At 45.6% G+C, this 25,761-nt stretch overlaps 2 protein-coding genes and 1 long non-coding RNA gene across 5 annotated transcripts; 2 read left to right on the forward strand and 1 right to left on the reverse strand.

Moving 5' to 3' along the window:
* Positions 1 to 698: 698 nt before the first annotated feature.
* On the forward strand, positions 699 to 13,744 carry LOC139583498 (BCLAF1 and THRAP3 family member 3). 3 transcript variants are annotated; one of them, XM_071414653.1, is made up of 11 exons: positions 699 to 1,120; positions 1,705 to 1,754; positions 1,899 to 2,618; positions 3,051 to 4,010; positions 8,474 to 8,643; positions 8,777 to 8,885; positions 9,005 to 9,071; positions 9,159 to 9,292; positions 10,183 to 10,297; positions 10,391 to 10,541; positions 11,216 to 11,638. In XM_071414653.1, exons 1-11 carry the CDS (start codon positions 917 to 919, stop codon positions 11,227 to 11,229), a joined length of 2,694 nt encoding a protein of 897 aa, XP_071270754.1. In that variant the 5' UTR covers positions 699 to 916; the 3' UTR covers positions 11,230 to 11,638. The 3 variants fall into 3 exon arrangements, with proteins under 3 accessions (XP_071270754.1, XP_071270753.1, XP_071270755.1); XM_071414652.1 differs by having other exon boundaries at positions 706 to 1,120; positions 11,542 to 13,744; XM_071414654.1 differs by having other exon boundaries at positions 712 to 1,120; positions 10,427 to 10,541; positions 11,542 to 13,744.
* LOC139583500 (lipase member H-like) lies at positions 13,623 to 18,911 on the reverse strand. Its single transcript, XM_071414655.1, has 11 exons — positions 18,860 to 18,911; positions 16,766 to 16,871; positions 16,377 to 16,659; positions 16,162 to 16,270; positions 15,934 to 16,035; positions 15,708 to 15,797; positions 15,472 to 15,639; positions 15,239 to 15,328; positions 15,015 to 15,123; positions 14,744 to 14,917; positions 13,623 to 14,542 (listed from the first exon to the last, which is right to left on the reverse strand). The coding sequence occupies exons 1-11, from the start codon at positions 18,909 to 18,911 to the stop codon at positions 14,458 to 14,460; spliced, it is 1,368 nt and encodes a 455-aa protein (XP_071270756.1). The 3' UTR covers positions 13,623 to 14,457.
* On the forward strand, positions 15,525 to 18,541 carry LOC139583501 (uncharacterized). Its single transcript, XR_011676563.1, has 3 exons — positions 15,525 to 15,657; positions 18,003 to 18,062; positions 18,429 to 18,541. It is a non-coding gene; the product is annotated as an uncharacterized lncRNA (long non-coding RNA).
* Positions 18,912 to 25,761: the final 6,850 nt, after the last annotated feature.

Here is a 25,761-nt window from a genome sequence, read left to right on the forward strand (position 1 = left end):
TAGGCCGTTATTTTAAACAATAATTTGTTCTTAACTGACTTGCGTAGTTAAATAAATAAAAAAGCTGTTGTCGGTAATGCGCCATTAACGTTGGACGCCAACCGCCGTTAAACTCAATGGAAGAAAAAGTGCTACAGGCATCAATACACTGCTAACCTAAATTGTTTTACAACTAACTAAGATAGACCACTGCCTGTCATTTCCAACGGGAGCAAAGAGTCATAGTGGGCAGAACAAGCACGAGCTAGCGAGATCCTATTGACGCGTTCTAGCATCATCTGCATATTTCCGTTAGGGAATGCCTACCTTGTACTTCTAAACAACGTGAATGGGTAAAAAATAAATAATTGTTCACTCTGTTCAAAACAGTTTAGATTTGGGAACAGAAAAATGTATTGAAATCAAATGTTTCATGGATGAGAAAGTGGGAATGTCTGTCAAAATCTATCGCGTCCACCTTCCACAATAGCTATTGTTGCAACCTCTGACATAAAGACACGACGGATGGAATTTGCAACCGACAGACAGGTGCAGAAAATCTCCACCCCTTCTAATTTCCTTAATTTTGTGGCTAGAGTCGAACAACTATGGCTGAATTATCCTTATGCTTTCAAAAATACTAGTCGAATAAGGCAAGGGAGAGATGACGAATTTTGGCAAAGAGATTTATTTATAGACTAATACAAATCAGTAGCGGATTTAAGTACCGCGGAAGGGGGGGTTAGTCCAGGGCGCCATACAAGCTAGAACCGCCACTTGAAACAAATAGCCAAACCGAAAACTGCAGACAAAAATGCTTTCTGCTACTAAGATCAGTGAAATGTAGGCTAAACGGACAACGGAGTGAAGAGCAGAAATCTCAACTAGCAAGTCGCACAACACCCGCCAGTGGGCTTCCTCTCAAAACGCCAAGCGGATGCTTCACATTTATACATCCGGTGAAATATCTGTCTCATTGTTCTATCTGCAGCTTAGCGATTTCGACGCATACATCGGTGCTCCGGTATCAAACGTAACATCGCTACGTATTACTTCTGCACTAGCTAGTCGTGTAATCGTGTGTGCGAGACTGGTGTTTTGGTGTTCGTATCTTCTAATTTCGACAGAAACGTGCAATTGGGTAAGTGCCATGCTAGCTTGCTACATTGCACTATTAGCTATGCTAGTTAGCTAGCTAGCTAGTTGGCTACAACGACAACATAGTCCCCAATGAACCATTCAGATGTTTAGCTATGTGTGTCAGTCTTTAGTAAACCACTGCACTGTAAAACGGTCTATTTTGAGCTGCTTTCATCGTCCCCAGTGGTTTTCTTCGTGGCAAGTTGGTTTTTAGCCTGGCATAGATAGCTAGCCTAACGTGGCTTTAGTCAAATCAAATTTTATTGGTCACATAACGTTACACATGGTTAGCAGATGTTAATGCGAGTGTAGCGAAATGCTTGTGTTAATGCGAGTGTTATGATGTTGTACATTTCAAGCCCTTTGTTGCCTGACCTAAGTTAAGCAACATGGGAAAGAAGGGGACGCTCATAACCGGAGTCTTGGTGGTATTATCCTGCTGTATCAACTGCCAAAATGTAAACAAATCTGATGTTGATGCATGTGGTATGGTGTCACGGCTAGGGAACGGTTTGTGGTGGTCATTTCACTATCTCAGTATGTTACTCATTCATACTCTTTCTCTTTGTCCACTGATTTCTCAAGGTGAAGAGAATGTCAAGGCCACGGTCACGATCGCCCCACTATTCTCACAGGTGAATATCTTGCACACTGTTCATTTGACATGCTAGTCCAGTGTGTGGGACAAAACGTTTCCTTCACAATGTTGGCTCAACTCGGCACACTGTATGAAGGGTGCTTTACAATTAAAATGTATTATTATTTTTATGTTATTACAGAGGCAGTCCACGGAGGCAGGATGCCCGGAGGTTCCCCTGGGACGACCCAGACTTCGACCCCCAGCAGGTTCTGGCTGACCTGGGCAGGCTGCCCTGGGAAGAGAACCGCAACCCTGGGGAGTCTCACGAGGACCAGTGGGTCCGCTTCATGGACGAGATCCACCCAGATGGCCACAGAAGACATATGCCTAGAGGGAGCCTTCGGCCAAAGGGCCACAGAAGACCTATTTCCCCAGGTCTCCACAGGCCTGACCAACTCCTCCCCCCAGAGGACTTCCACCATCGCAGGACCCCACCGCCCCCCCACGAGCTGGGCTACGCCGAGTGCAGGAGGCTCTCCCCCCATGATGGAGGAGGTGGCAGAGGAAGAGTGAAAGAAGAATTCCAAAGATGTGAAGTAAAGCTGCCCCCCTCCCCACAGAGGCTACCCAGAGAGAGGCTGCCATCACTGGTCCCGCAGCACACTCACTACAGTCTTAGCCACCACCAGAGAGCGCCCTCTGCAGGTTGGAGGAGAGAAGAGAGGGACCAGAGCCAGGGGAGGTCCAGGGACCGCAGCCCCAGGGAGAGGGTTCAGGGCGGGGGGAAGTGGGAGAGGAGGGGTGAGGGTGGAGATTCTCCCGGTTCCTATAGAGACAGGAAGAGAGACCACATGCAAAGAGAGTGGAGCACCATCTCTGACCGGAACCGGAGGGAAACTGTTGAACCGGTGAATCCTGGGTAAATTTGAGCAGTGTTCCGCTGGAGTTTTCTGACCAAAAGCCTGAGAAGAAAATTGGAGAGAACCCAGCTTCCTGTTTTTCTAAGTGCAAACTTCACCCTGCTAATATGTCCCTTCTGTAATAGTGTAACGAGATGGTAGTTGTAGATTTAATTGCATGGCTTAAAATGCATCACATGTTATTGTCTCTGTGATCCCTGAGAACCACTTAAGTGCATGAGTTGAAAACGTTACTATTATTACCCACTGCAATCTAGAGGCTGTGCGAGCCTGTGATCTATTGGCCCTTAAATTTTATTCATATAATAAATGTTTTCCTAAATAAATCAAAAGCTACATTACAAATAAATCTAACTATTAGCTGAAGTCAGCGTGATTGTATGTCATCTGTCAGTGCTGAACCATGTTACCTGCTCTTTATGTCGACACAGGTACGGGAGGGAGACAGAGTTTAGGGAGCGCCGCCCCTCGTTGGAGAGGCCCCGGGAAGGGTACGGAGGAGGGGGGCCACTGGGGCGTAGTGGCCCCCTAGGGGGCCACGATGGCCGAGGGCCTAGAACCCTCATCGTGGAGCATGAACATGGTATTATGAACAGCGGAGAGCCAGAACCGCACTACAACCACAGGGGCCGCTGCCCCGACCGCAACCGGAGCCACAGCCACGACCGATTCAGTCATCACAACCGGGTCGGAGCCTCTGAGGAGCGGTTCAGGAAGTCAGGCAGCAGGTCCAATACTAGAGAGGAGACCAGGGGCCGGCCTGCACATGAGGAGAGGGGCCCTGTCCATGAGGAGAGGAGGGGGCCTATACATGAGTCCAAAAGGGGCCCTGTCCATGAAGATAGGAAGGGGCCTATACATGAGTCCAAAAAAAGCCCTAACCGTCAGGGGAGAGCCAGGCCTTTAGGCTTCCAGGATAGAGGTAGTCCCACGGATCCCAAGGCCAGAAACGGTGCATTCTGTGGGGCGAGGGAGGCCCCAGCCCGGGGTGGCAAGAGACAGGTGGGGCCCTCCAGGAACCAACCCCAGCCTCTCCTCCAGGGACAGCAGGGGTACCAACCCCGGGATGCCAACTCCCAGCACACCCCTCTGGGGCACCAGAGGTACCAACCCAGGGGAGATGACTGGGACATGGAGCCCAGAGAGGAGGAGCCCGACTGGGCAGAAGAGAGCGACATGGAGCCCCGCTGGGAGCAGGACCGGGGACCAGGGCCGCGAGGAGGCCGGCCACCGGCACGGGGCAGGTTGGGACCCAGGAAACCTCAGCTTAGAGACCTCAACCCCAACTGGAACCAGCAGCAGAACGACATGGCAATGCCTCGCATAGGCACCGGCAAGGAGGAGACACTCACCATCAAAGTGGACATGAAGCGCACCATGGGCCAGAACAGGTAAGGTTTTTCGGACAGCAACGTTTAGGAGTCAAGGGTGAAAAGTAATGCTTCTTTTTAGCGCTTGCTTTCGACTGCAGGAAGACATATAGTCAGAAGCCCTGAGAATATTGACAGCTAGAGGAGGAAAGATTCGTCAAGCTGATTTCTTGATTGTACAAAGCAAGGATTCTACAAGGCAAGTATTCTACTGTGATGGGATCCAATTTATATACCTACGTCAAACTAATCCTTCATGGTGTGGGGCATCACTCAGTGATAAATATGGAGAATTGCCAAAGCCTTCTTTCAGCAGAGTGGCCATTTTACATTATTCTCCGTCACATTCTCAAATGCGTTATATGAAGGTGGAATCAATTCTTGACAGCAACTCCGAGCATGCAGTTAAGAACAAATTCTGGATCTCCTAAAAAATGTGTTCCTTGCTCATTCAGAGGAGCAGAAAATGTCAGACCAGCTTCACAACAATAGAGAACAGAGATGGTACAGAAGAAGGCCAGCTTCTGAGTAGAAGGCTACCTATCAGCTGAATAACCTAATGGACCTGTAGTTCTACTTCTAACCCTCATCTGCTCAGGGCAGAGGTTATCCTCATCAGTTCTTCAGATATCTCCCTTTCATCCAATTCAACATGATTGGAAACTCACAAAGGGAGTGGTTGCAACTTCCCTAAGAGCAGCTCTGACAACCAAGAGACCAACCAGGTGACGTGTGAAGAGACACCAGCTGTGTGTTTGCAAAGATTTACTGTCATCAGACCCATCTCATCCTACACAAGTGAAATGATATTAACATGCACAAGGGAATTATACAGAGCAAGGAGCCTGCATGGTGTAACGTGCTGAAGGACCTCTGGGAGATTAAGACTGGATGAAGAGGAGTGGAGAAGACCTTTCTGCTACTCTACAGATTACTGGACAAAATGGAAAAGTCTTGCTGCTAACCAAACTGCGCTAACTGCAGAGGCGTCTCCCTGGTATAGGGAAGGATTGCCCATATACATATTGTGTTGGTGAGCCTGATAAGATGTCAGTCACTGACCCACTGCATGGCCGGATCAGTGTCTTGGTCTGGGGCTGACTGAAGACCATTTGGGCGGGGAAAGTGCCCTGAACTTCAGGAACATCCATTTGGAACCACCATGTTTGTTTTCAATGCCTTGAGAAACACTTGGAATTATCAGGTCTTTTTTTTAACCTTTTATTTAACTAGGCAAGTCTGTTAAAAACAAATTCTTATTTTGCAATGACGGCCTACCCCGGCCAAACCCTCCCCAACCCGAACGACGCTGAGGAAATTGTGCTATGCACTATTTGACTATTGACCATGGCCAGTTGTGATACAGTCTGGGATCGAACCTGGGTCTGTAGTGACGCCTCTAACACTGAGATGCAGTGCCTCAGACCGCTGTGCCACTCGGGAACTCTTGATCAGCTAATCAGAGAAAGGCCCTTGTGAAACGACTGATTTCAGAGCACAGTGTTTTAGTGCTACTCACTGCGATAAGCAATTCCCCTTCTCATGCTCTGCAAGATGATACACCAAAACACCAGCTCTAGTCAAGACAGTCAAATAGTTTCAACTTTTGTCTTTCATTCAGATCAATGTTTAAAGGTAAGTCAACATGTTCTTTCCATCATTGACTGTGTATAGTATCATGCAGACTCCTAGAGGATCTTTATACTTTATCTGTTAAAGCGGCAGGTTTTTTTTCTAGGACAATTTTCATTCTTTATCCAAAGTGGTTCATGCGAGATGGACTCGTTCCCACTGTGAAGCTTTCCAAAGACTTTAAGCGACCTCAAGCGTGGTATTGCTCACCCGCATCAACCATGATGCTCTTGAGTGTCAAAGCCTAAAGGAGTTTGAGAAATGGTTATCTTAATAATAGATTGGGACTCGATGTAACCACTGCATTACAAAACCTTTAATTCTGAGGCCAAAATTGATCCAAAATTCCCTTAACGTTTACGCCACAGATCCTCGGATGCCTGGCCTCTGATCTACGTGGCTTTTTTGACCACAGTGTGTTTCAACCTGATCTCCTTTCAACAGAACTGTTCACTCAAAGAAATTGAAAGCACAGCACTGAGTTGATCTCACCTCCTGAAGGACAACCCAAAGTAACGATGTTGCCCTTAAAGCAACCGAATGCTACAGGTTCATACTACAACTCGCTTTGAGCTCTACCAGACCAGAGTTCACCCCTTGATGCATGACTACAAGTAAAGACTGGATGCTACAGCTTAACTCATAGGGAGGTGAACAGACAAGGGATAATCCAAGTCATTGGATAGAGAAGCACAGTCATTAAACACTTCAAGAGTAATCCACCTTCTACATGAAATGAAGGCTTGGGTGACCAACTAGTAGACACAAGCAAGAGTGGAGAAGAGCAGAAGGTCTGGAGATGATCAGGATGATGTCCAGTCAGAAAAGCAGTGCTTGATGAATGTCTGCCGATAACCACCACGATGAAGAGTGAAAACGACTTTGGGACTTTTAACACGTGAAAATAAAGCTTTTGGTTTGACTCTTAGAAGCTATTCCACTAACTGTATCACCACTATTGACACTGGTACTCGTGGACTTCTCATGCAGTAAGAATCATCAAGCTCTAAGAATGTCTCTTCTCCAAGAGGCTCTCAGAACCATGACTATTGATGAACTGTCATCCATTTCGTACCAGGGAAACAGAGCTCTGTCAAAGTACTATGACAGTGAGGGGAAACCCAACCCAGTGAGGACTAAGGTATTCCTGACAGAGAAACTGGACTCCGCCTAGTGAAATGGCCCCAGAATTAACACTTGGAAAGAAATAACTAAAACCAATGGTTCAAACCTCAAACACAGCCAATGCATCAGTCAATAGTATAGTGTGGATGAATCCTTATGAAAACAGAGTATTGCTCTCAAAAAACCCTTAGTAATAAGGTCTCCTATACTGATGGGATCTGCCCTTCGCAGTCTACACTACATACTCAAGATGCAACCTGTTCACAGTGATAATGACTCCTTTTAAGAGACCACACTGTCCACATTGGACCAATCATAGACAATAACCACACTGTCCACTTTGGACCATTCAAGGACGAGCCATACTGTTCAATGTAGACCAAGGACAAGAACCACAATGCTGACCTTTCACCACAGCAAGTGGATCACTAACATCCAGAAGTTTATTGACGAGAAATGCAGAGTGGAAAAAAATGGAAGAAGCATGAACTTTCACCTTTGACCCATGCCAGTGTCCTTTACATGACCTCCCACTGGCACAGGAAGTGGTAAGGGATGTAGTCGAGGTTAAATGCTGTTCACTCCCCTTTAAAAAATAATTGCAGGGCGATTTACAAACCTTTTACACCACATACGCTTTTAGCATTAGCATTTACGTTTCCACTCGTTATCTCAACTGACATTCAGCGTTTCACTAATCCATCCCTGGAGACGAGAAATGTCTCTCTTCCTGTTGCGTTTCAAACTCCTACAGTCCTTATTTGGATTTACAAATAATTCAAACCAACAGCTCTTGTAGATGGTGTACTTAATCAGCCATTTTTCCTAAAGCTTTACAATGTAAAGGTAAGTATAGTGTGTTTTACAGATACTTTGGTCAAGGTAAGGTTGTAGCATAATATTGTACTGAACATTATATTTACGTAAGAGATCCAGCAGAAAACCACTTAACTCCCTACAGCAAATTTAATTAAAAACAAATGATTGCTGTCCCAAACTACAGTTGTTACTTAAATCACACCCTCAGTACACGCTCCAGTAACCAGCTACAGCAGTACACGCTCCAGTAACCAGCTACAGCAGTACACGCTCCAGTAACCAGCTACAGCAGTACACGCTCCATTTAACCAGCTACAGCAGTACACGCTCCATTTAACCAGCTACAGCAGTACACGCTCCATTTAACCAGCTACAGCAGTACACGCTCCATTTAACCAGCTACAGCAGTACACGCTCCAGTAACCAGCTACAGCAGTACACGCTCCAGTAACCAGCTACAGCAGTACACGCTCCATTTAACCAGCTACAGCAGTACACGCTCCATTTAACCAGCTACAGCAGTACACGCTCCATTTAACCAGCTACAGCAGTACACGCTCCATTTAACCAGCTACAGCAGTACACGCTCCAGTAACCAGCTACAGCAGTACACGCTCCATTTAACCAGCTACAGCAGTACACGCTCCATTTAACCAGCTACAGCAGTACACGCTCCATTTAACCAGCTACAGCAGTACACGCTCCATTTAACCAGCTACAGCAGTACACGCTCCATTTAACCAGCTACAGCAGTACACGCTCCATTTAACCAGCTACTAGTACTATTATTAATTAGCCTTGATTGTCCAACACAGTTAAACCCTGGTATTCAGGCCTTATCCAAGAGGGTAAAGGGACTACTGCTTTTTTCCCTCCTCCATTGCTCATCTCTCTCATCTACCCTACAGCCAACTGTGCTACTCTTCAGACCGCCAGCTGTCGTTGGATCTGGTCAACGTGGGCCGCCAGCGCCTCGACTTCCTACCCATGCTAGAGCATTCTGGAACGTACCGCGAGTCCACAATGCACTCTGGGACTTTTGCCCAGGAGATCATCACCCTGGTGCACCAGGTCAAAGGTTAGGACGCGAAATGCAGAAATACAACACAAAGATGCGCGTGCACACAGTCACTTGTACACGCATGCACAGCCCATAGACGCTCCTTCACACACATTTAGACAGAAATATAAAGATATTTATCTCTCTCCAGAGCATTACTTTAGGGGTGATAGTGTAATGCTGACCGAGCGTTTCTGTGGCGCCCAAGATGGAGGTCTGCCTGAGGAGGAGCAGGAGGAAGAGAGGCCTACTCTGAACAGGTACACCCACACACACACGCCTGGGTACCACAGTGATGACTCTAAGAGCCATGGCTTTTGTTTAAGCCTTCAATGTGCTGTTTATAAACTAGCTATATTTTATTCCTTCTCTCCTCTAGGTGGTTCAACATGAGTATGTCAGAGCCAGACATGGAACCTCTCTTCTCCAAAGTTGGCCGCATGCAGGTACAATGCATGTTTTTAAATGGTGAATGATTGATATGTCGATGGATGGATTGATTGATGTATTAATTTGTGTGTGTGTGAGATCAGAAGCAGCAGCAGACGGTGAGTGACCCAGGAGACCTGAGACATGACCTGGAGAGGAGGAGACAGGAGAGGCTGGAGGGGGTGAAGGTCACCATCCCTGGAGGCAGGCTCTCACAGCGCCCCCTGGTTGCTGGGAGGTACTACTACACACTAAAACACAGTGAAGCATGATGGGGTTTGTTGTCCTCCACAATGAAATCGGGGAGCGGACAGTGGATCTGTCTTTTTACCTTAGTACGCTCGTACATTCGTCACACAATATTTTTCAGACGGCACTCTTGTGATTTTGACAACTTGAGTGAATGATGCGTCTTGCCATAGATCTGACATTTACAAAATTACACTGACTGGCCAGATGGTGGCACTATAACAAGCGATTGAAAATGCAAACTTTGAAAGGTCACGCCCCTCACCTCGTTTGACCTAAAGCCATACAATTCGGTACATAGGTCCCAGGTTTGCCATGATGAATTTTCCGCCATTTTGAATTTTGTGAAAAACACTTAAAACGCTACTCTGACACCGAATGAACGATCTGCATGAAACTAAAAATCTATGGACAAATATTTTCCAGGCTAGTACCTAAAACAACATGGCCGCTGTTGACCAATAAACATTCACATGGGCGTGGTCTGGCACCTAAATGCATATAAATCAGTCACACAGGTTGCAAACACTGTCAAGACTCAACAAATGCAAGAACATTAATGTCGACCACACGGTGGTGCTAAAACGGGCAGATGTTTTGTTACTATCAGTATATTCTAGTTTGAATTGTCACTAATTGGCCGGGGGGGCTGCATCATTCGTGGGGAACGGCATGTCTACGGTTGCCTTGTTTGAATACGAAAATGATTCCTTCCTCCCTTTCTTGGAGTTATCACTGATCTATGGATCCTTGTGTTCACCCAATCTTGTCAGATCAGTGATTACCTCAAGAAGTAGAGGAAGGGTGCGTTTTTACACTTCACGGTCTTATCCTTCACGGTCTCATCATTCTCCCGCCCTCTCACACTCTCTGTCACAGTGACCATCATGAGGAGTATGGTAGTGAGGAAGAGGAGGTTCAGGAGGAAGAGGAGGGCTTCTCTTCAGGCTGGCCAGGCCTACCACAGAGAGGAGGGAGGTGGCCTGGAGAGATGGTGAGAACTGTGTGCATGTATGTGTTCACATTTAGTAGGGGTGTAGGTGGAACAGTGGAAACGATCTGTATCTTTCTCTGAAATATCTCTCAGGCTTCTAACTTCTCTCGCTCTCACTCTCGGGTTCAGAGGAGAGGAGGCATAGTTAGACAAAACATGGGTGGCCAGCGGAGGAACAACCGGTCTCCTAATCTCCCCGGCAACCATCCGGGACCAATGAGACAACAGAACCGCGATATTAACGGTCAGTAAGCACCCCAAAACACAAATATATATATATATATATATATATATATATATATATATAGTGAGTTCAAAACAAGGACACAGAAGTTTTTTCTTTTTTTTTCTTCTTTGTGGATCAGCTTAATATTGCAGAAAGATTGATGGAAGCAACAATGTAATTGTCTGCATCATTTCCAATCCCCCATATCCTTTTTTGGTGTATATATATACATACACACATACATACATACACATACATATGCATACATACATATATATATATATATATATATATAATTTCTTTTGAATATACCTTTATTATTCCCCGCAAACCCTACCACCCTTCCCCCAATTGGAGTTAACTAATAAACAATAACACTTAGGCTTCTACCTTCAGTTTATACATCTGACACACATTTTACAGACAATCTATTTTACAATAGTTATATTTTGTTTGTTTTTAGTCCTTCCTCTATTTCTGATGTCCATCCAGTTTGATTTCTATTTGTAAGTGCTATTTCTCAAAATTTCTGAACCTATATACATTTTACAGACCCCGTATGTTTTACATTGGTTATCTTGTTATTAGTCCCACCCTTCAGCTCCATTCAAACCCTCCCATCTATCTCTCAACACCATCCATTTTGGATTTCTATTTGCCATATATTTTTCAACTGTGATGTTTCTCAAAAGGACACAGAAGTTAGACTGTTGTAACACGCAGACCGGTTCCGAGAAGCAGAACTTCCCAACCATGTTAAGTGACCTCAATCGATCACTGATTGGTTGATTGATTGACTATGTAATTCCTACGACAGGGTCTTGACTCTGTTTACCTTCCTGTCTTGTTACAATGTTAGTTAGTCTGTCCATCTGGTTCCTAGATCTCATTCATTTCAATGTCTGATCCTGAGCCAATCAAATCCTCATCTTGTCCACTAATGGGACCATTACAACCATAGCAGACCTGCTGTTTTTAACTTAACACCTATATTCATTTCTCTTTCTCGCTCTCTCAGGTGCCAACTGGTGAATGGACTCTTGGATGGAGCAAGGGGTTATGTGAGGTTAGCTGTTAAGCTCAGAGGAGTGACCAGGCCAACTGTATATACAAAAGTATGTGGACACCCCTTCAAATGAGTAGATTTGGCTATTTCAGCCACACGTGTAGCTGACGGGTGTATAAAATTGAGCACACAGCCATGCAATCTCCATAGACAAACATAGGTAGTAGAATGACCTTATTGAGGAGCTCAGTGACTTTCAATATAGCACCGTCATAGAATGCCACCTTTTCCAACAAGTCAGATTGTCAAATTTCTGCCCTGCTAGAGCTGCCCCGGTCAAGTAAGTGCTGTTATTATGAAGTGAAAACGTCTTGGCTCAGCCGTGAAGTGGTAGGCCACACAAGCTCACAGAACCGTCTGTCCTCAGTTGTAGCACTCAATACAGAGTTCCAAACTGCCTCTGGAAGCAACATCAGCACGAGAACTGTTTGTCTGGAGCTTCATGAAATGGGTTTCCGTGGTCAAGCAGCTGCACACAAGCCTAAGATCACCATGCGCAATGCCAAGCGTCGGCTGGAGTGGTGTAAAGCTCTCCGCCATTGGACTCTGGAGCAGTGGAAACGCGTTCTCTGGAGTGATGAATCATGCTTCATCATCTGGCAGCCCTACGGACGAATCTGGGTTTGGAGGATACCAGGAGAACCCTACCTGGCCAAATGTAAACTTTGGAAGAGGAATAATGGTCTGGGGCTGTTTTTCATGGTTCCGGCTCCTTAGTTCCAGTGAAGGAAAATATTAACACTACACCATACAATTACATTTTAGATGATTCTGTGCTTCCAACTTTGTGGCAACAGTTTGGGGAAGGCCCTTCCCTATTTCAGCATGACAATGCCCCCGTGCATAAAGCGAGGTCCATACAGGAATGGTTTGTCGATCGGTGTGGAAGAACTTGACTGGCCTGCACAGAGCCCTGACCTCAACCCCATCGAACACCTTTGGGATGAATTAGAACACCGAATACGAGCCAGGCCTAATCGCCCAACATCAGTGCCCAACCTCACTCATGCTCTTGTGGCTGAATGGAAGCAAGTCCCCACAGCAACATCGAGTGGAAAGCCTTCCCAGAGGAGTGGAGGCTGTTATAGCAACAAAGGGAGGACCAACTCCATATTAATGCCCATGATTTTGGAATGAGATGTTCGATGAGCAGGTGTCCACATACCTTTGGTCATGTAGTGTATATTATAACACACGTAGACAGCCTGACCTTAGAACCGGCATCTCTTATTTTCTGCTGCTTGATTACCTGGTAGCGGCACCTTTTCCATTATCTGACCTACACCTGTACTGACACTGGCCAACAGAACATGTAAAGTCTCCTGACAAAGTAGTGTTGTGGGGAAGTGATGTCATAATGCAGGGGGGAGGACCCTGAGCCAGAAGGGGAACATCCTGTTAGTGAGGAGCTACCTAATTCATTCATTGGTCCTTTCATTCATGAAGTATATTCTGAGTAAGTGAACGCTGCTTTTTGTTGGCTGTATGCATTGCTTACTGAAGAAAAAAATATAAAATAATAGATTACTTCAAATACCACGTTGGCAAGCGTGTTAGTGTAAGGTAGTAAAAGTCCCTCTTGAGCGTAGTAGTAAAAATGCATCTTACATGAGTACAGACAATTTGGTCATTACCTGTATTAATACTCAGTATTCCCCACAGCTCTCACCTGTACACCTGTGTGTGAGCGCTTAAGGTTCATGTACAGAGGTGATCCTTGCTGATATTTAACAGGTGCCTACTTCCACCTAGGCCAAACTTTTAGGTAAACTGGGCCGGCCAGGACTATTCTACGGTCAGAGGTAGTTACGGATAGGCCAGACTGCTATTCTATGGTCAGTGGAGACTGACCGGTGGATTGATGCCCCGCTGGACTAACCACAACTGACTGGGGAAGAGGATGCCCAGCTGTACAGGTGGATATCAAGTTGGGATAGTGCTTAGCAGAAACACAGGCAGGCCTTAACCTTTAACCCCACAAGAGCAAGCAGAGGTGATATGGGATCTGGCAGAGAATCCAGTCAGACGATCACTGAAACACACACAGCATTTATTTCAAATGTAGGTAGAAATACAAAGTTCATAAAAAATGTCTTTACACCACAGTACCATAGATTTCTTTTATACAATAAAAACATCTTGACTTTTTAATCAATTTCCATTATTTCAAGTCTTTCTTTTCAACTGCTCAGTTATGTCAGAGTTGCAATACAAATGGACAAGATACTGACTCCCACACAAACCAGGAGCTACACTGAAGTTATAAGAGCTTATGACTGGCTATAGCAGGTTATGAATGCCCTCTGTCTGCATTAAAATACAGAAATGTCATAGCAACACGACCATCTTTCGTAAGGCAGAGAGCGAGAGCAGTCCAAAAAACCCTCATGGTAAGATAAATCCCACTGAGCAGCATCATTATTAATGACTTCAATAATGTCTGTATGGTCCACCAGTGTTCTGTTGTCCTCCAAAGAACAATCGGAAGGCCCTCTGTAATCACCTGAAAGAACTGGAGAGCAGTCAGAAACATGGTGCTGGCTCCACCTAGTCTTCACCTTCTATGACGTGTCAAACTTGTTCCACGGAGGGCCGAGTGTCTGCGGGTATTCACTGATTTTGTAAGGATTCCTCTCACCTGGTTGTCTAGTTTTTTCCCTTTCAATTAAGACCTAAACAGCAGACACTAGGCCCTCCATGGAATGAGTTTGACACCCCTGGTATGCCAAAGCCTGTGATCCCACAGCTTGGCTAGACAAGACGGGCAGTGTGAGGGTGAACGCGGTCAACTTTCTGCCCCTTTTGGTTCTGCGTGTGTGACTGGGGAGGCCCTGTGTGTATGTGAGGGGAGCGGTCTCCGGTGATGGCTCAGAGGCGAGGGTCGCAGGGCAGCGGGCGGAACGCCACCTCAATATTCTCCTCCATGATGATGTCATAGCGACACATCAGCGGGCTGGAGGGATGAGAGAAAGGTATAGTTGGAGAGAGAGGCTGAAGGATGACGCGGGAGGGAGGGAGGATGACTGGGGAGAGAGGCGGGAGGGAGGATGACTGGGGAGAGAGGCGGGAGGGAGGGAGGATGACTGGGGGTGAGGCGGGAAGGAGGATGATGCGGGAGGAAGGGAAAAGTGTGTGTGTGTGGGGGGGGTCTCACCTGTCGGGTTGCTCCAGGTGGGTGAGGCGGATGTGGAGTAGTCGGATTTTGTAGCGAGGGCCTATCATATTGCCGCTTGCGATGCGGAGGGATATCTTCTGGACGGGCTGCACGTCCTCATCAAACTGGACCAACAGACGGGTGGAGGTGTACTGCTCAAACTTGAACCGCTTACTGTGGAGGAGAAGAATGGAGAGGGTAAGAGGGATAGGGATAGAGAGTTAGAGGTCTTACTGTCATAAATGTGTATATGTGTGTGTGTGAGACTTACCGGTCTATGCGTGCCTCACTGAAGTTCCTGCCACTGTGTAGTCTGAGGATGACGACTCCCCAGCGCAGGTACTGGTTCCATGTCACCATGTCCACCCTGTAGCTGGTCTCTACACACACAGGACACACACTGTTATACACACACAATTCATATTTGAGAAATCACTGCTATAGAAGCATTATGTATGTTAATCACTGATTGATAGTAAGGGGTGAGGGACTTACTTTGATATGGCAACGTGGCAGTGGTGGTGAAATAGGCCTTGGTCTGACCCAATCGCAACAGAGTATCCCTCCACCTGCTGATGTCGTAACCTGGGGGGTAACCATGGATACATCATTCAGGACGGTTGGTATGGCAATCAAACTACTTGATAGATGATTTGATGACAAACAAATTTTCCCATGTTTACAGATTGAGTGAGATTCTGGGTTAAGTTGGAAGGCTGTCCTCTCACCTAGCATGGGACAGGGGGCGGGCTTAAAGGCTTCACACTGCAGACACCGCCCATCCAGAAAGTCGCTGAAGGAGGAGCAAGGGTAGGCTGTGAGGCTGCAGGTCCGGTTGAGAGCACACAGGTACAGGAACACAGAGCGCTGGTGGTCACACACGAAATACGACTTCCCTACGAAAGAGAGAAGCTGTGAGTTATTACATGAGTTATTGTGTGTGGTGTGTGTGTGTTAGTCTTACCTGAGAAGATGGTCTTGGGGCAGCCTGGCTGATCAGATCCTCCATTGGCATAGTAGTCAATATGGCCATGTTGACCTCTGAGACCAAACGCTATGTGAAAAAATAGGAAGATCCCAAAGTTACAGATAATACAGGACAACATGAAATTACACTTTTTTTTTATCACAAAAACACATCTAGAGAATCCCTCGCCCCCCACACAAACACACAGCATGTCAGTACTTGCAGTTCATGTCAGTGTGTAGTACGTCTACAAAGATGGCGTCTGAAGGGTCTAGTCTCTCCTCAGCAGTCGCTCCAGTGAACATGGGTCCTGCTGGGTCCAGACCTAGACAACAATGAATCAATTAATAGATTCATTAATGCATCAATTAATTAAACCTTTCATGAATAAATTAAGTAATCAATCAATCAAATAGTAGCTTTTCAGTCACAAACAATCGCTCTCTCCTACCTGTAATGCGGCCAATCTTGCCCTTCAGGTTTGCTCCTACAAACCCAGCTAGGTGAGCTCCTAGACTCACCCCGATCAGGTGGATTGAACTCAGAGGCGCTCCCTCCTCCTAAACACACACAGTGAACAATTAGCAACATTGACACAAGACTCATAGAACAACTGATTAAAGAGTCACAGAAAACGAGCAATATCCCCCCCCCACACACACACACCTGCATGCTGAGTATGAAGCCGGTGAGGTTGTTGGCAGCCTGTCGGGTGTTGGCCACAGCAGTGAAGTAGTTAAGGTTAGCAGCTCCTCTGTTCCAGTCCACCACCAGGATGTTCATGTCCTCCTGCTCAGACAGCAGCTGGACGATGTGATCCACCCAGACCGGAGGGGCTCCGGTGGGCCGGTAGCCGTGGATGACGAAGGCCGTGGGCAGGGAGAAGTTGAAGAGTGGCTGGTAGGACAGGTGGTGGTGGTTCACCTCTCTGCCGCAGCGCAGGTTAGACCTAGTGGAAGGAGGGGAATACTTTATGTAGAACATTTGTTATTTTTACTTTTTAACTGAACCGCAGACACACACACACATTCATGTTCACACACACTCTAACCTACTTGGTGTAGAGCAGCAGCTTAACATTCAGGGTGGTCCCAAGGAAGCACTCATGGAAGTCCAGGTCTGTAAAGTCATCACACAGTTCACCTACACCATTCTTCTGGCCTGGGGAGAGAAGGGGAGGATGTGTACATGTGCTCATTGATACCCTGCTAGGTCAGCATCAGGTCATTCTCTGATCTTACTGTGAACCCCAACACATTCTTCTTTCCTTATGCATTTAAACATGAGCAGACAGCTGGTGAATGGAGACAGAGTGAATACCGACGATTTGCATTTATAAAGATAGATAAGCACTGGCCTAACTCTGACCTCTTTACATTGCTATTCACCCCTACCATTGTCTCACTTTCTCCCCCTCCCCTAGCCACTGTTCTTTGTCACAGGTGAAAGGTTAAAGGTGCCGGTCTGAACCTTGCTCTGGAAAATTATCCTCTGTGGTTTGTTTTGCTTTGTGATACTGTAGTGTCCCTCCTTGACTGCAGCCAGGCTTTGACTGTATGGCGCTAGGGGCTTTAGCCTTTTACCATGTAGCATTAACCACAAGACTGCATCATGAGCTTTACCATGTAGCATTGAGTGTCATGATTCGGTAGCATTAGCATGTTAATGTTCAAACCACATCAGTTATTAGTGTTAGCATGTAGGCTAGCTCCCAGTGTCATGCTAGCGGCTTTAGCGGTGATCCATGCTCTCTAATTAGCAGCTTGTCCTCTGCTGTTACTCTCAATTGGATCAAGGTGCTATAAAAAGCAGCTCATCCTGTCACAGCTTTCTATCTTCCTCTGTGGCCCCAATCCCCTTTCTCAACAATCTTCCTGTCCTCAATTCATGACCCGTGACCTCACACAAGTACACACACACACACTTACGCCCATGCACACACACTGCACACTCTAATTTCTCCACTCAGGGATAGTTGGGGAAGAGAAGGCACATACATGGCAGTTATTTGAGTCTGTTCTGGAGGGCGTGTAGAAAGACGTCTGAAACCTGGAGTCTGCTAACACAGTGGTTCTCAAAACTCCTCAGGGACCCCCGTCGTTTTAACAAATTTGTTGTAGCTCTGAACTAATTCCAAATGTGGCCAATGTGCTCAATGCAGTTTCACGTAGAAATGTGACTCATTTAACCACCCCCGCACAGGACTAAGATTTAAGATCAAAGGCCTGATTACCTGCATGTCCACCAATGATGTTAACATGTAGAAATGTCCCTGTGGTCTGTCTTACATAGGGAAAAGCCGTAGAAGCATTAAGACGCGGATCAGTGAACACCGCCGCAATATACGGACAGGTGAGACAAAAAACCCTGTTGCTGTTCATTTTGTACAAGCTGGAAATCCTGTTAGTTCTCTGAGATACATTGAAATGGTCAAGATGTCATGGAGGGGAGGAAGACGGAGAGGAAACTTCTTCAAAGGGAATCTTTCTGGATCCACAGTCTCCTCTTGGCCTTAAAGAGGAATTTGACTTAAAACCATTTTTATAGTTCCAAAATGTCCAAATGATTTGTGTACTTTTTCACCCAAATTGAATATTCTGTGTGTGTATATATATAATATTACTGTAAATATTGATCACATTCCTTGTGTATGGTCATATATTTTGATGAATGTTGATATTGTGCACTTATGTTATATATTTGTACCTCCTGTTTCAGGAAGTGTCACTGAGTGCTGCCCATATATATAGGACCTTCCACCTGGGATATGGATGCCTGATGAAGACCTACGTGTCAAAACATTCTTATAATAAAATCACCTGGGAACATGAGCAGCAGTGTGCTGCGTTTAATATATATATTTTTTTGCTTTTTCAGCTCTGGTTCACCTATTCAAGGGCTTGATGATTAGTTGACAAGTTGAATCAGGTGTGCTAACTCTGGAATAGATGAAATACATGGAACAGCTGGAAGTCCCGGGGGAGAGGTTGGAGAAACACTGTGTTAACAGATGCGAGACAGAAAACAACACTTTTCTCTCTCTGTAAACTGTGTCCTGGGTTAAGGGTGATAGGGTCAGAACAGGCAGACCTCACACAACTAGCTCAACACCCACACACACACTTTGATCACGGAAATATGAGTCTTACCTTTGCAGAGCATGAGGGAGCCCACCAAACCGAGGAGTTGCCAGAGTAACATCCTTACAACCAAGAGAAAGAGGGAAAGAAGGAGGGAGATACTAGAGGGAGGTTTGTCTGAGAGAGGAAAGAATGGGAGCTCTTAGTAATACAGAGAGCGGGAGGGAGGGAAGAGCTAACTGATCATGACCAGAGCAGAGAGAGAGATGTTGAGGTGACTAGGTGTGTTGGGATCTGGGTTAACCAATAAAACTCTTGAGTAGAGCAACACGCTCACTGCCAACAAAACACAAACACACTGCCAACAACACCCCACTCACTACACATCTCACTGTACACAGAGGAGAAGGATCAATGGAAGGAGAGAGACAAAGTAGATCAGTATATAATAGTCTTTCTAGCCGTATTTCTTTATTCCTACTTGATCCTATACTTTTTTGTCTTTGGTAATATTTAGTGCTAATAAAGCATTATTGACTTGTACTGCAAGAGGGGAAAGAGAAGGCTCAAGACACAACACGTACTATAATTATCCTCGGTTTCCAATGAGTCACCATGTACTTCCTAATCAGTCTTTCTCCATCTCTCCTTTATGCTCTATTCTCCCCATCCCTCTCTCATACTATCTGCCTCTATGTACTCAATACCATCAATCCCAACTCTCCCATACATGTGAGGACCTGGGTGTCGCTGGCCAGGCCAGCCCAGGCAGGAGTGCTCTCTGTGGGGCAGCTGTGTTCTGACAGGAGCATCTCCCAATGGAGTTCCACATGAGCAGTGTTATTAATAGCATCAGAGCTGTGGTAACACTAACCAGCCCTGCCTATACGCACTATTTACTGACTACAGCATTAAATGTACAGTATGGGCTTTAAATACATATAATTTAAAGGCAGAGTACAGGGCAGAGGCATCAAAAGCAACAAATCAGAAGCTGTCCAACCCTACTGGGGTGTGTGCCCATTTCCCTGGTTACCTCTGAGAATCTTTCATAATGGTCCAGGCTGCAGGGCATGTATACTTACACATTTGTAATGTATACTTACAATAAATATGCATATGTCCCATTGCTGCCTGGTTCAAAGTTTCCCATCTAGTTGAACTTCAATTGTGTAGGCTAATACCAGTTGAGATGGTTAAGTTTAGGGGCCAATGCAGTGGCCTTCTGTTCATTCTGTAGACTTTGGGGGGCGATGATCTGGACCATGGACTGGGTAAGGGGTTGGTCTATGGAGTCTTAGACCACCGAGTTTAGGGCAGGGTCAGCCAACATTCCTCCTGAAGAGCTACTCTCCAGAGGACCTTGATTCTCCAGGTGAGGATCCAGGTTCAGATCATTCTCCAAGTGGGGAGCCAGGTCCAGATCATTCTCCAAGTGGGGAGCTAGGACCAGATCATTCTCCAAGTGGGGAGCCAGGTCCAGACCATTCTCCAAGTGGGGAGCCAGGTCCAGATCATTCTCCAAGTGGGGAGCTAGGACCAGATCATTCTCCAAGTGGGGAGCCAGGTCCAGACCATTCTCCAAGTGGGGAGCCAGGTCCAGACCATTCTCCAAGTGGGGAGCTAGGTCCAGATCATTCTCCAAGTGGGGAGCTAGGACCAGATCATTCTCCAAGTGGGGAGCTAGGACCAGATCATTCTCCAAGTGGGGAGCCAGGTCCAGATCATTCTCCAAGCGGGGAGCTAGGACCAGATCATTCTCCAAGTGGGGAGCTAGGACCAGATCATTCTCCAAGTGGGGAGCTAGGACCAGATCATTCTCCAAGTGGGGAGCCAGGTCCAGATCATTCTCCAAGCGGGGAGCTAGGACCAGATCATTCTCCAAGTGTGGAGCCAGGTCCAGATCATTCTCCAAGCGGGGAGCTAGGACCAGATCATTCTCCAAGTGGGGAGCTAGGACCAGATCATTCTCCAAGTGGGGAGCTAGGACCAGATCATTCTCCAAGTGGGGAGCTAGGACCAGATCATTCTCCAAGTGTGGAGCTAGGACCAGATCATTCTCCAAGTGGGGAGCTAGGACCAGATCATTCTCCAGGTGAGGAGCTAGGTCCAGATCATTCTCCAGGTGAGGAGCTAGGTCCAGATCATTCTACAGGTGAGGAGCCAGGTCCTGATCATTCTCCAGGTGAGGAGCCAGGTCCTGATCATTCTCCAGGTGAGGAGCCAGGTCCTGATCATTCTCCAGGTGAGGAGCCAGGTCCTGATCATTCTCCAGGCGGGGAGCCAGGTCCTGATCATTCTCCAGGCAAGGAGCCAGGTCCTGATCATTCTCCAGGTGGGGGGCCAGGTCCTGATCATTCTCCAGGTGGGGGGCCAGGTCCTGATCATTCTCCAGGTGAGGAGCCAGGTCCTGATCATTCTCCAGGTGAAGAGCCAGGCTGAGGCCACAACCAGGTCATTCTGTTCCCCCTCTGGATTAAGATCTTAACCCTGAAGCCACGCCCTCCTCTGTCATCTGGCTATAACTGGATAAAACTGTAGACAGAGATTGTAGGCAACTGTGTGTGTCAATTCAAATACATTTGTCACATGCTTCGTAAACAGAAGCTGTAGACTAACATTGAAATGCTTACTTACCATAAACTGGCTAAGTGGTTGGTCTATGGGCCTACCGGCCTTCCTCCTAGCTCTTACCATCTGGTCAGCCCTGGTCAGAGACACGGATACACACACACAGGTCAGAGAGAGTTATCTAGCAGGTCATAGCGAGGCTAACCTGTAACCTCAGTGGATGTTCTATGGTTAGTTAGTCAGTGATTAGTCTCATTAGATGATTAGGTAATCAGAGATTTAACCTCTAAGAATATTAACCCCTCTGGGGAACTGGAGCATGAGATACAAACACACAGTTTGTTTGAGTGGTTGTGTTGTAGTTCACCCTATAACATCACCCACCCCTTTTGTAGGCCGTGATTCCATTTCCATTTATTTTGGGGGAACTCAGTTGGGGTCTCAACTTGCTGTTGAGAGTTAGAACAGTGCAATACACAAGGTGACATTTTTTATTTGGTTTTGCATCAGCAGCTTTTCTCTTGTTATGTCAGTCACTGACAGTAACTCAATTAGCCCATGTCAGCTAAATATTTTTAGATTAGTAAATTAGTACAGTGGCTAGCTATCTAAACTTGTAGTAATCATGGTCAAACTACCGACCGGGTGGCCCCCATTGATTTTGTTAGTCACTCTCACTCGGATATCGTTTTAAAAACTACAAACATTTCTCTCCACCCTATGGCAAAATTAGAGTTGCAGGAAATTAGTTATAAAATTAGGACCCCCAAAAGACCCAGCTCTGACTGCATGTGTGGATGTGGGTACGCAGACCTGCGAGCCACTGCAGCCCATCATGATGAGTTCTGATTTTTGGTGGCCCCCACCTCCATCAAAGTTGCCCATCTCTGCACTACATAATAACATGATATGTAAGGATTGTCGGACCAAAGTGCAGCGTTGTATGGGTTCAACATATTTATTTAGTGAACCGGCACAAAGAAACAATAAAGCACAAACGAAACGTGACGCTAATGGTGTGCTCACAGGCAACTAACCAAAAACAAGATCCCACAAAAACCTAGTGGGAAAAGGCTGCCTAAATATGATCCCCAATCAGAGACAACGATAAACAGCTGCCTCTGATTGGGAACCATACCAGGCCAACATAGACATACAATAACCTAGATAACCCACCCTAGTCACACCCCGATCTAACCAACATAGAGAATAAAAGGCTCTCTATGGTCAGGGTGTGACAGCCACGGCACAACCCAAGGGGGGAGCCAACCCAGACAGGAAGACCACGTCAGTGACTCAACCCACTCAAGTGACGCACCCCTCCGAGGGACGGTATGGAAGAGCACCAGTAAGCCAGTGACTCAGCCCCTGTAATAGGGTTAGAGGCAGAGAATCCCAGTGGAGAGAGGGGAACCGGCCAGGCAGAGACAGCAATGGCGGTTCGTTGCTCCAGTGCCTTTCCGTTCACCTTCACACTCATGGGCCAGACTACACTCAATCATAGGACCTACTGAAGAGATGAGTCTTTGTGTTAAATTATTGTCATTGTTATGAAATGTTGAATGTGAGTGTGTGTTTAATCAATATTTAATCAGTTATATTCCAATGAATTTGTTTTAAAAAAGTATAAATATGACAAATATTTGAAAACCATTGCTCTTGAATTTCATTTTAAAGACTGCTGGAATTTAAAATCTTGCCTTATTCAAGTGATAATGAGTTTAGTTTAACTGTACATAGTGGAGTGTAAGGAAAAGGTAACAGAAGAAAGATAATTCATGTGCACGTGAGGTAAAAAAAAACATGCCCCGGTAGCTGGGCAAAATGCTCATTTCCTAAAAAATAAATGTAATTAAATAACTACCAAATAACTACCATCATCCACCTAAAGCAATATTCTACAAACTTAGTTTTTTTGTGTCAGCAATTACCGGGCATGTTCTCTAGCAAGCAAGCGGTAAATTGCCGCGTGCCGCTTAGACCGCCCATTGTGACTCGCTTGTGGGCGTGCTGGCAGGATATGACAGCATATAGCAGCACTTTCGATTGTGCATCAAGAATTCAGCATAGCAAGTTTGTATGAAGGTCTGGTTATTAAATGGATAAATATTTCAATAGTAATATCCTCTAAAACACTCTGGTGACAAACACATTTTGCTGCCCTGTTTCCAATTGTCCACATGGCTGGGAGAACCTATTCAAGTATATAAATACATTTCGAAAATGTAAAAAAATGATGTATTAGCTAACTAGCTACAGTGTAGGCTAACTGAAATGAGCTAGATAGTTGGCTAGATATCTATCTAGCCAACTTTACATACTGTATAGATAGCTGGCTAAGTGAATTAAATATCACCAGCTACCTAACTTCATATTAGCTAGCTATCTTGATGTATTTATCACTGTAAAAAACAAACTCCAAATGCATTTGTAGGTGGCTAGCTAACAGCCATGGAGGAGGGTGAAAGGATCATGTTAACAGCCCCAACTGCAAAAGTGAGAGAGTAGGCTATTCTGGATAGGGCAGGTACTTTTGTGTAGTTCCAGGCCGTAGAAGTGAGGATGGAGATAATAGTAACATAATATTCAGTGCAGTGTAATTTGAATATAAGGAAGTCTGTTTCTTGTGAGGTGTTCTGTCCTCAGATAAAGAGAGCTATGAAAGCCTGTCTACAGATGAAGAGGTCCCAATGAAGAGCAGTGGTTCTCAGTCCTGGTCCTGGGACTTAAAGGGGTGCACGTTTTTGCCTTAGTACTGCACAGCTGATTCAAATGATCAACTCATCATCAAGCTTCAAGTGGTATTTATATATGTATTCATTTGTGATGCTATCCTTGATCTGGTCCTGTTATTGTCACATGCTACACATGCACATGTATGTGCACATGCATCTATCAATCCAATGTTATCATGATTTGTTATAAGGGATATTATACTTTAGTAATCCTCAATTACCTGGTGATGTAAAAGTCTAATAATTACATTATCTTCCATATTCCTACAGATACCTTGTCTACAGGTATCTGATTCTTTCAAACAGATTGCCTACAGTTACCGTATAGGGCACTGCAAGGTTGGGTGACCAGGGCCATCTGGGACTGCCTCCTGGAGGAATTCAGGCTAGTAAAGGGTAACTATGTCCTGCATAACTTCATGAGGATGGACACGAGGACCAGGAGGGGATCTGCAGCTCTGCTGGATGTTTCAAGGATGGGGTCCAACAATGTAACAAGTGAGGCAATCCGTGTGCGGGAGATCTTCACCTCCTAATTCTTGGAAGAGGGTGCTGTTCCCTGGCAACACCATAGACTACACTATCCACAACCAAAGGCTCTTTTAAAACTTGTTAGGGTCTAGTTTCCTGAATTTCCGCCTGACTGACGTGCCCAAAGTAAACTGCCTGTTACTCAGGCCCAGGTGCCAGGATAAGCATATAATTGGTAACATTGGATATAAAACACTCTGAAGTTTATAAAACTGTTAAAATAATGTCTGAGACTATAACAGAATTGATATGGCAGGCAAATATCTGACCAGATTTTTTTTTTTCAGCGCCCAGGCTCTTATTATGGAAACCTATTGCTTCTATATATCTGTCACCCAAATTGCAATTCCTTTGGCTTCCACTAGATTTTGGACTCCTTTGTCTGCATGTTGAACGAGTGGATTACTGAAATCAATGGCGCCAACTAAACAGAATTTTTGGGATATAAAGAAGGATTTTATCGAACAAAACGACCATTCATGTTGTAGCTGGGACCCTTGGGATTGCAAACAGAGGAAGATCTTCAAAGGTAAGTGATTTATTTAATCGCTATCTGTGATGCCTGTGCTGGTTGAAAAATATATTGATTGGGGCACTGTCCTCAGATAATCGCATGGTATGCTTTCGCTGTAAAGCCTTTTTGAAATCTGACAACGCAGTTGGATTAACAAGAAGTTGAGCTTTTAAATGATATAAGACACTTGTATGTTCATGAATGTTTAATATTAAGAATATTTATTTGAATTGCGCGCCCTGCAATTTCACCAGATGTTGTCGGCAGGTGTCCCGCTAGCGGACCACCTAGCCTTAAGTTAAGAGCCATCCACATTGCAATAAGAATATTCTTCCATTTACTTAGCTATGTCATATGCAGTTATTCAATTCCCAGTTACTCTCCCCTTGATTTCTATTTCTCAGGTGAGGGTGCTGTTTAGGTAAGGGTGTGATGTCTGTACAAAAACAAAACGGGATTTTTTTGTTGTCATCCATATAGAACAAATGTAGGAACAATTAGACACCCTATAACCCACACCTACACACATGTATCAATCTGATTGATGGATTGTGTTGTGCAGTAAGAATGCTCAGGTGTATAACTGTGGCTCCTTCCACCTTCAACGAATAGGCAAGAGG

Source organism: Salvelinus alpinus, chromosome 8 (genome assembly GCF_045679555.1).
Source record: "Salvelinus alpinus chromosome 8, SLU_Salpinus.1, whole genome shotgun sequence".
Lineage (NCBI taxonomy): Eukaryota > Metazoa > Chordata > Actinopteri > Salmoniformes > Salmonidae > Salvelinus > Salvelinus alpinus.

Coding starts and splice junctions, on each gene's coding strand:
- LOC139583500 (XM_071414655.1), bottom strand. CDS start 18,911: ATGTTACTCTGGCAACTCCTCGGTTTGGTGGGCTCCCTCATGCTCTGC. Junction 16,872..18,859: donor CTCCCTCATGCTCTGCAAAG/GTAAGACTCATA, acceptor TTCTCTCCCCAG/GCCAGAAGAATGGTGTAGGT. Junction 15,640..15,707: donor CCCCAAGACCATCTTCTCAG/GTAAGACTAACA, acceptor TCTCTTTCGTAG/GGAAGTCGTATTTCGTGTGT.
- LOC139583498 (XM_071414653.1), top strand. CDS start 917: ATGCTTCACATTTATACATCCGGTGAAATATCTGTCTCATTGTTCTAT. Junction 8,644..8,776: donor CCTGGTGCACCAGGTCAAAG/GTTAGGACGCGA, acceptor ATCTCTCTCCAG/AGCATTACTTTAGGGGTGAT. Junction 10,298..10,390: donor GGAGGTGGCCTGGAGAGATG/GTGAGAACTGTG, acceptor AATATCTCTCAG/GCTTCTAACTTCTCTCGCTC.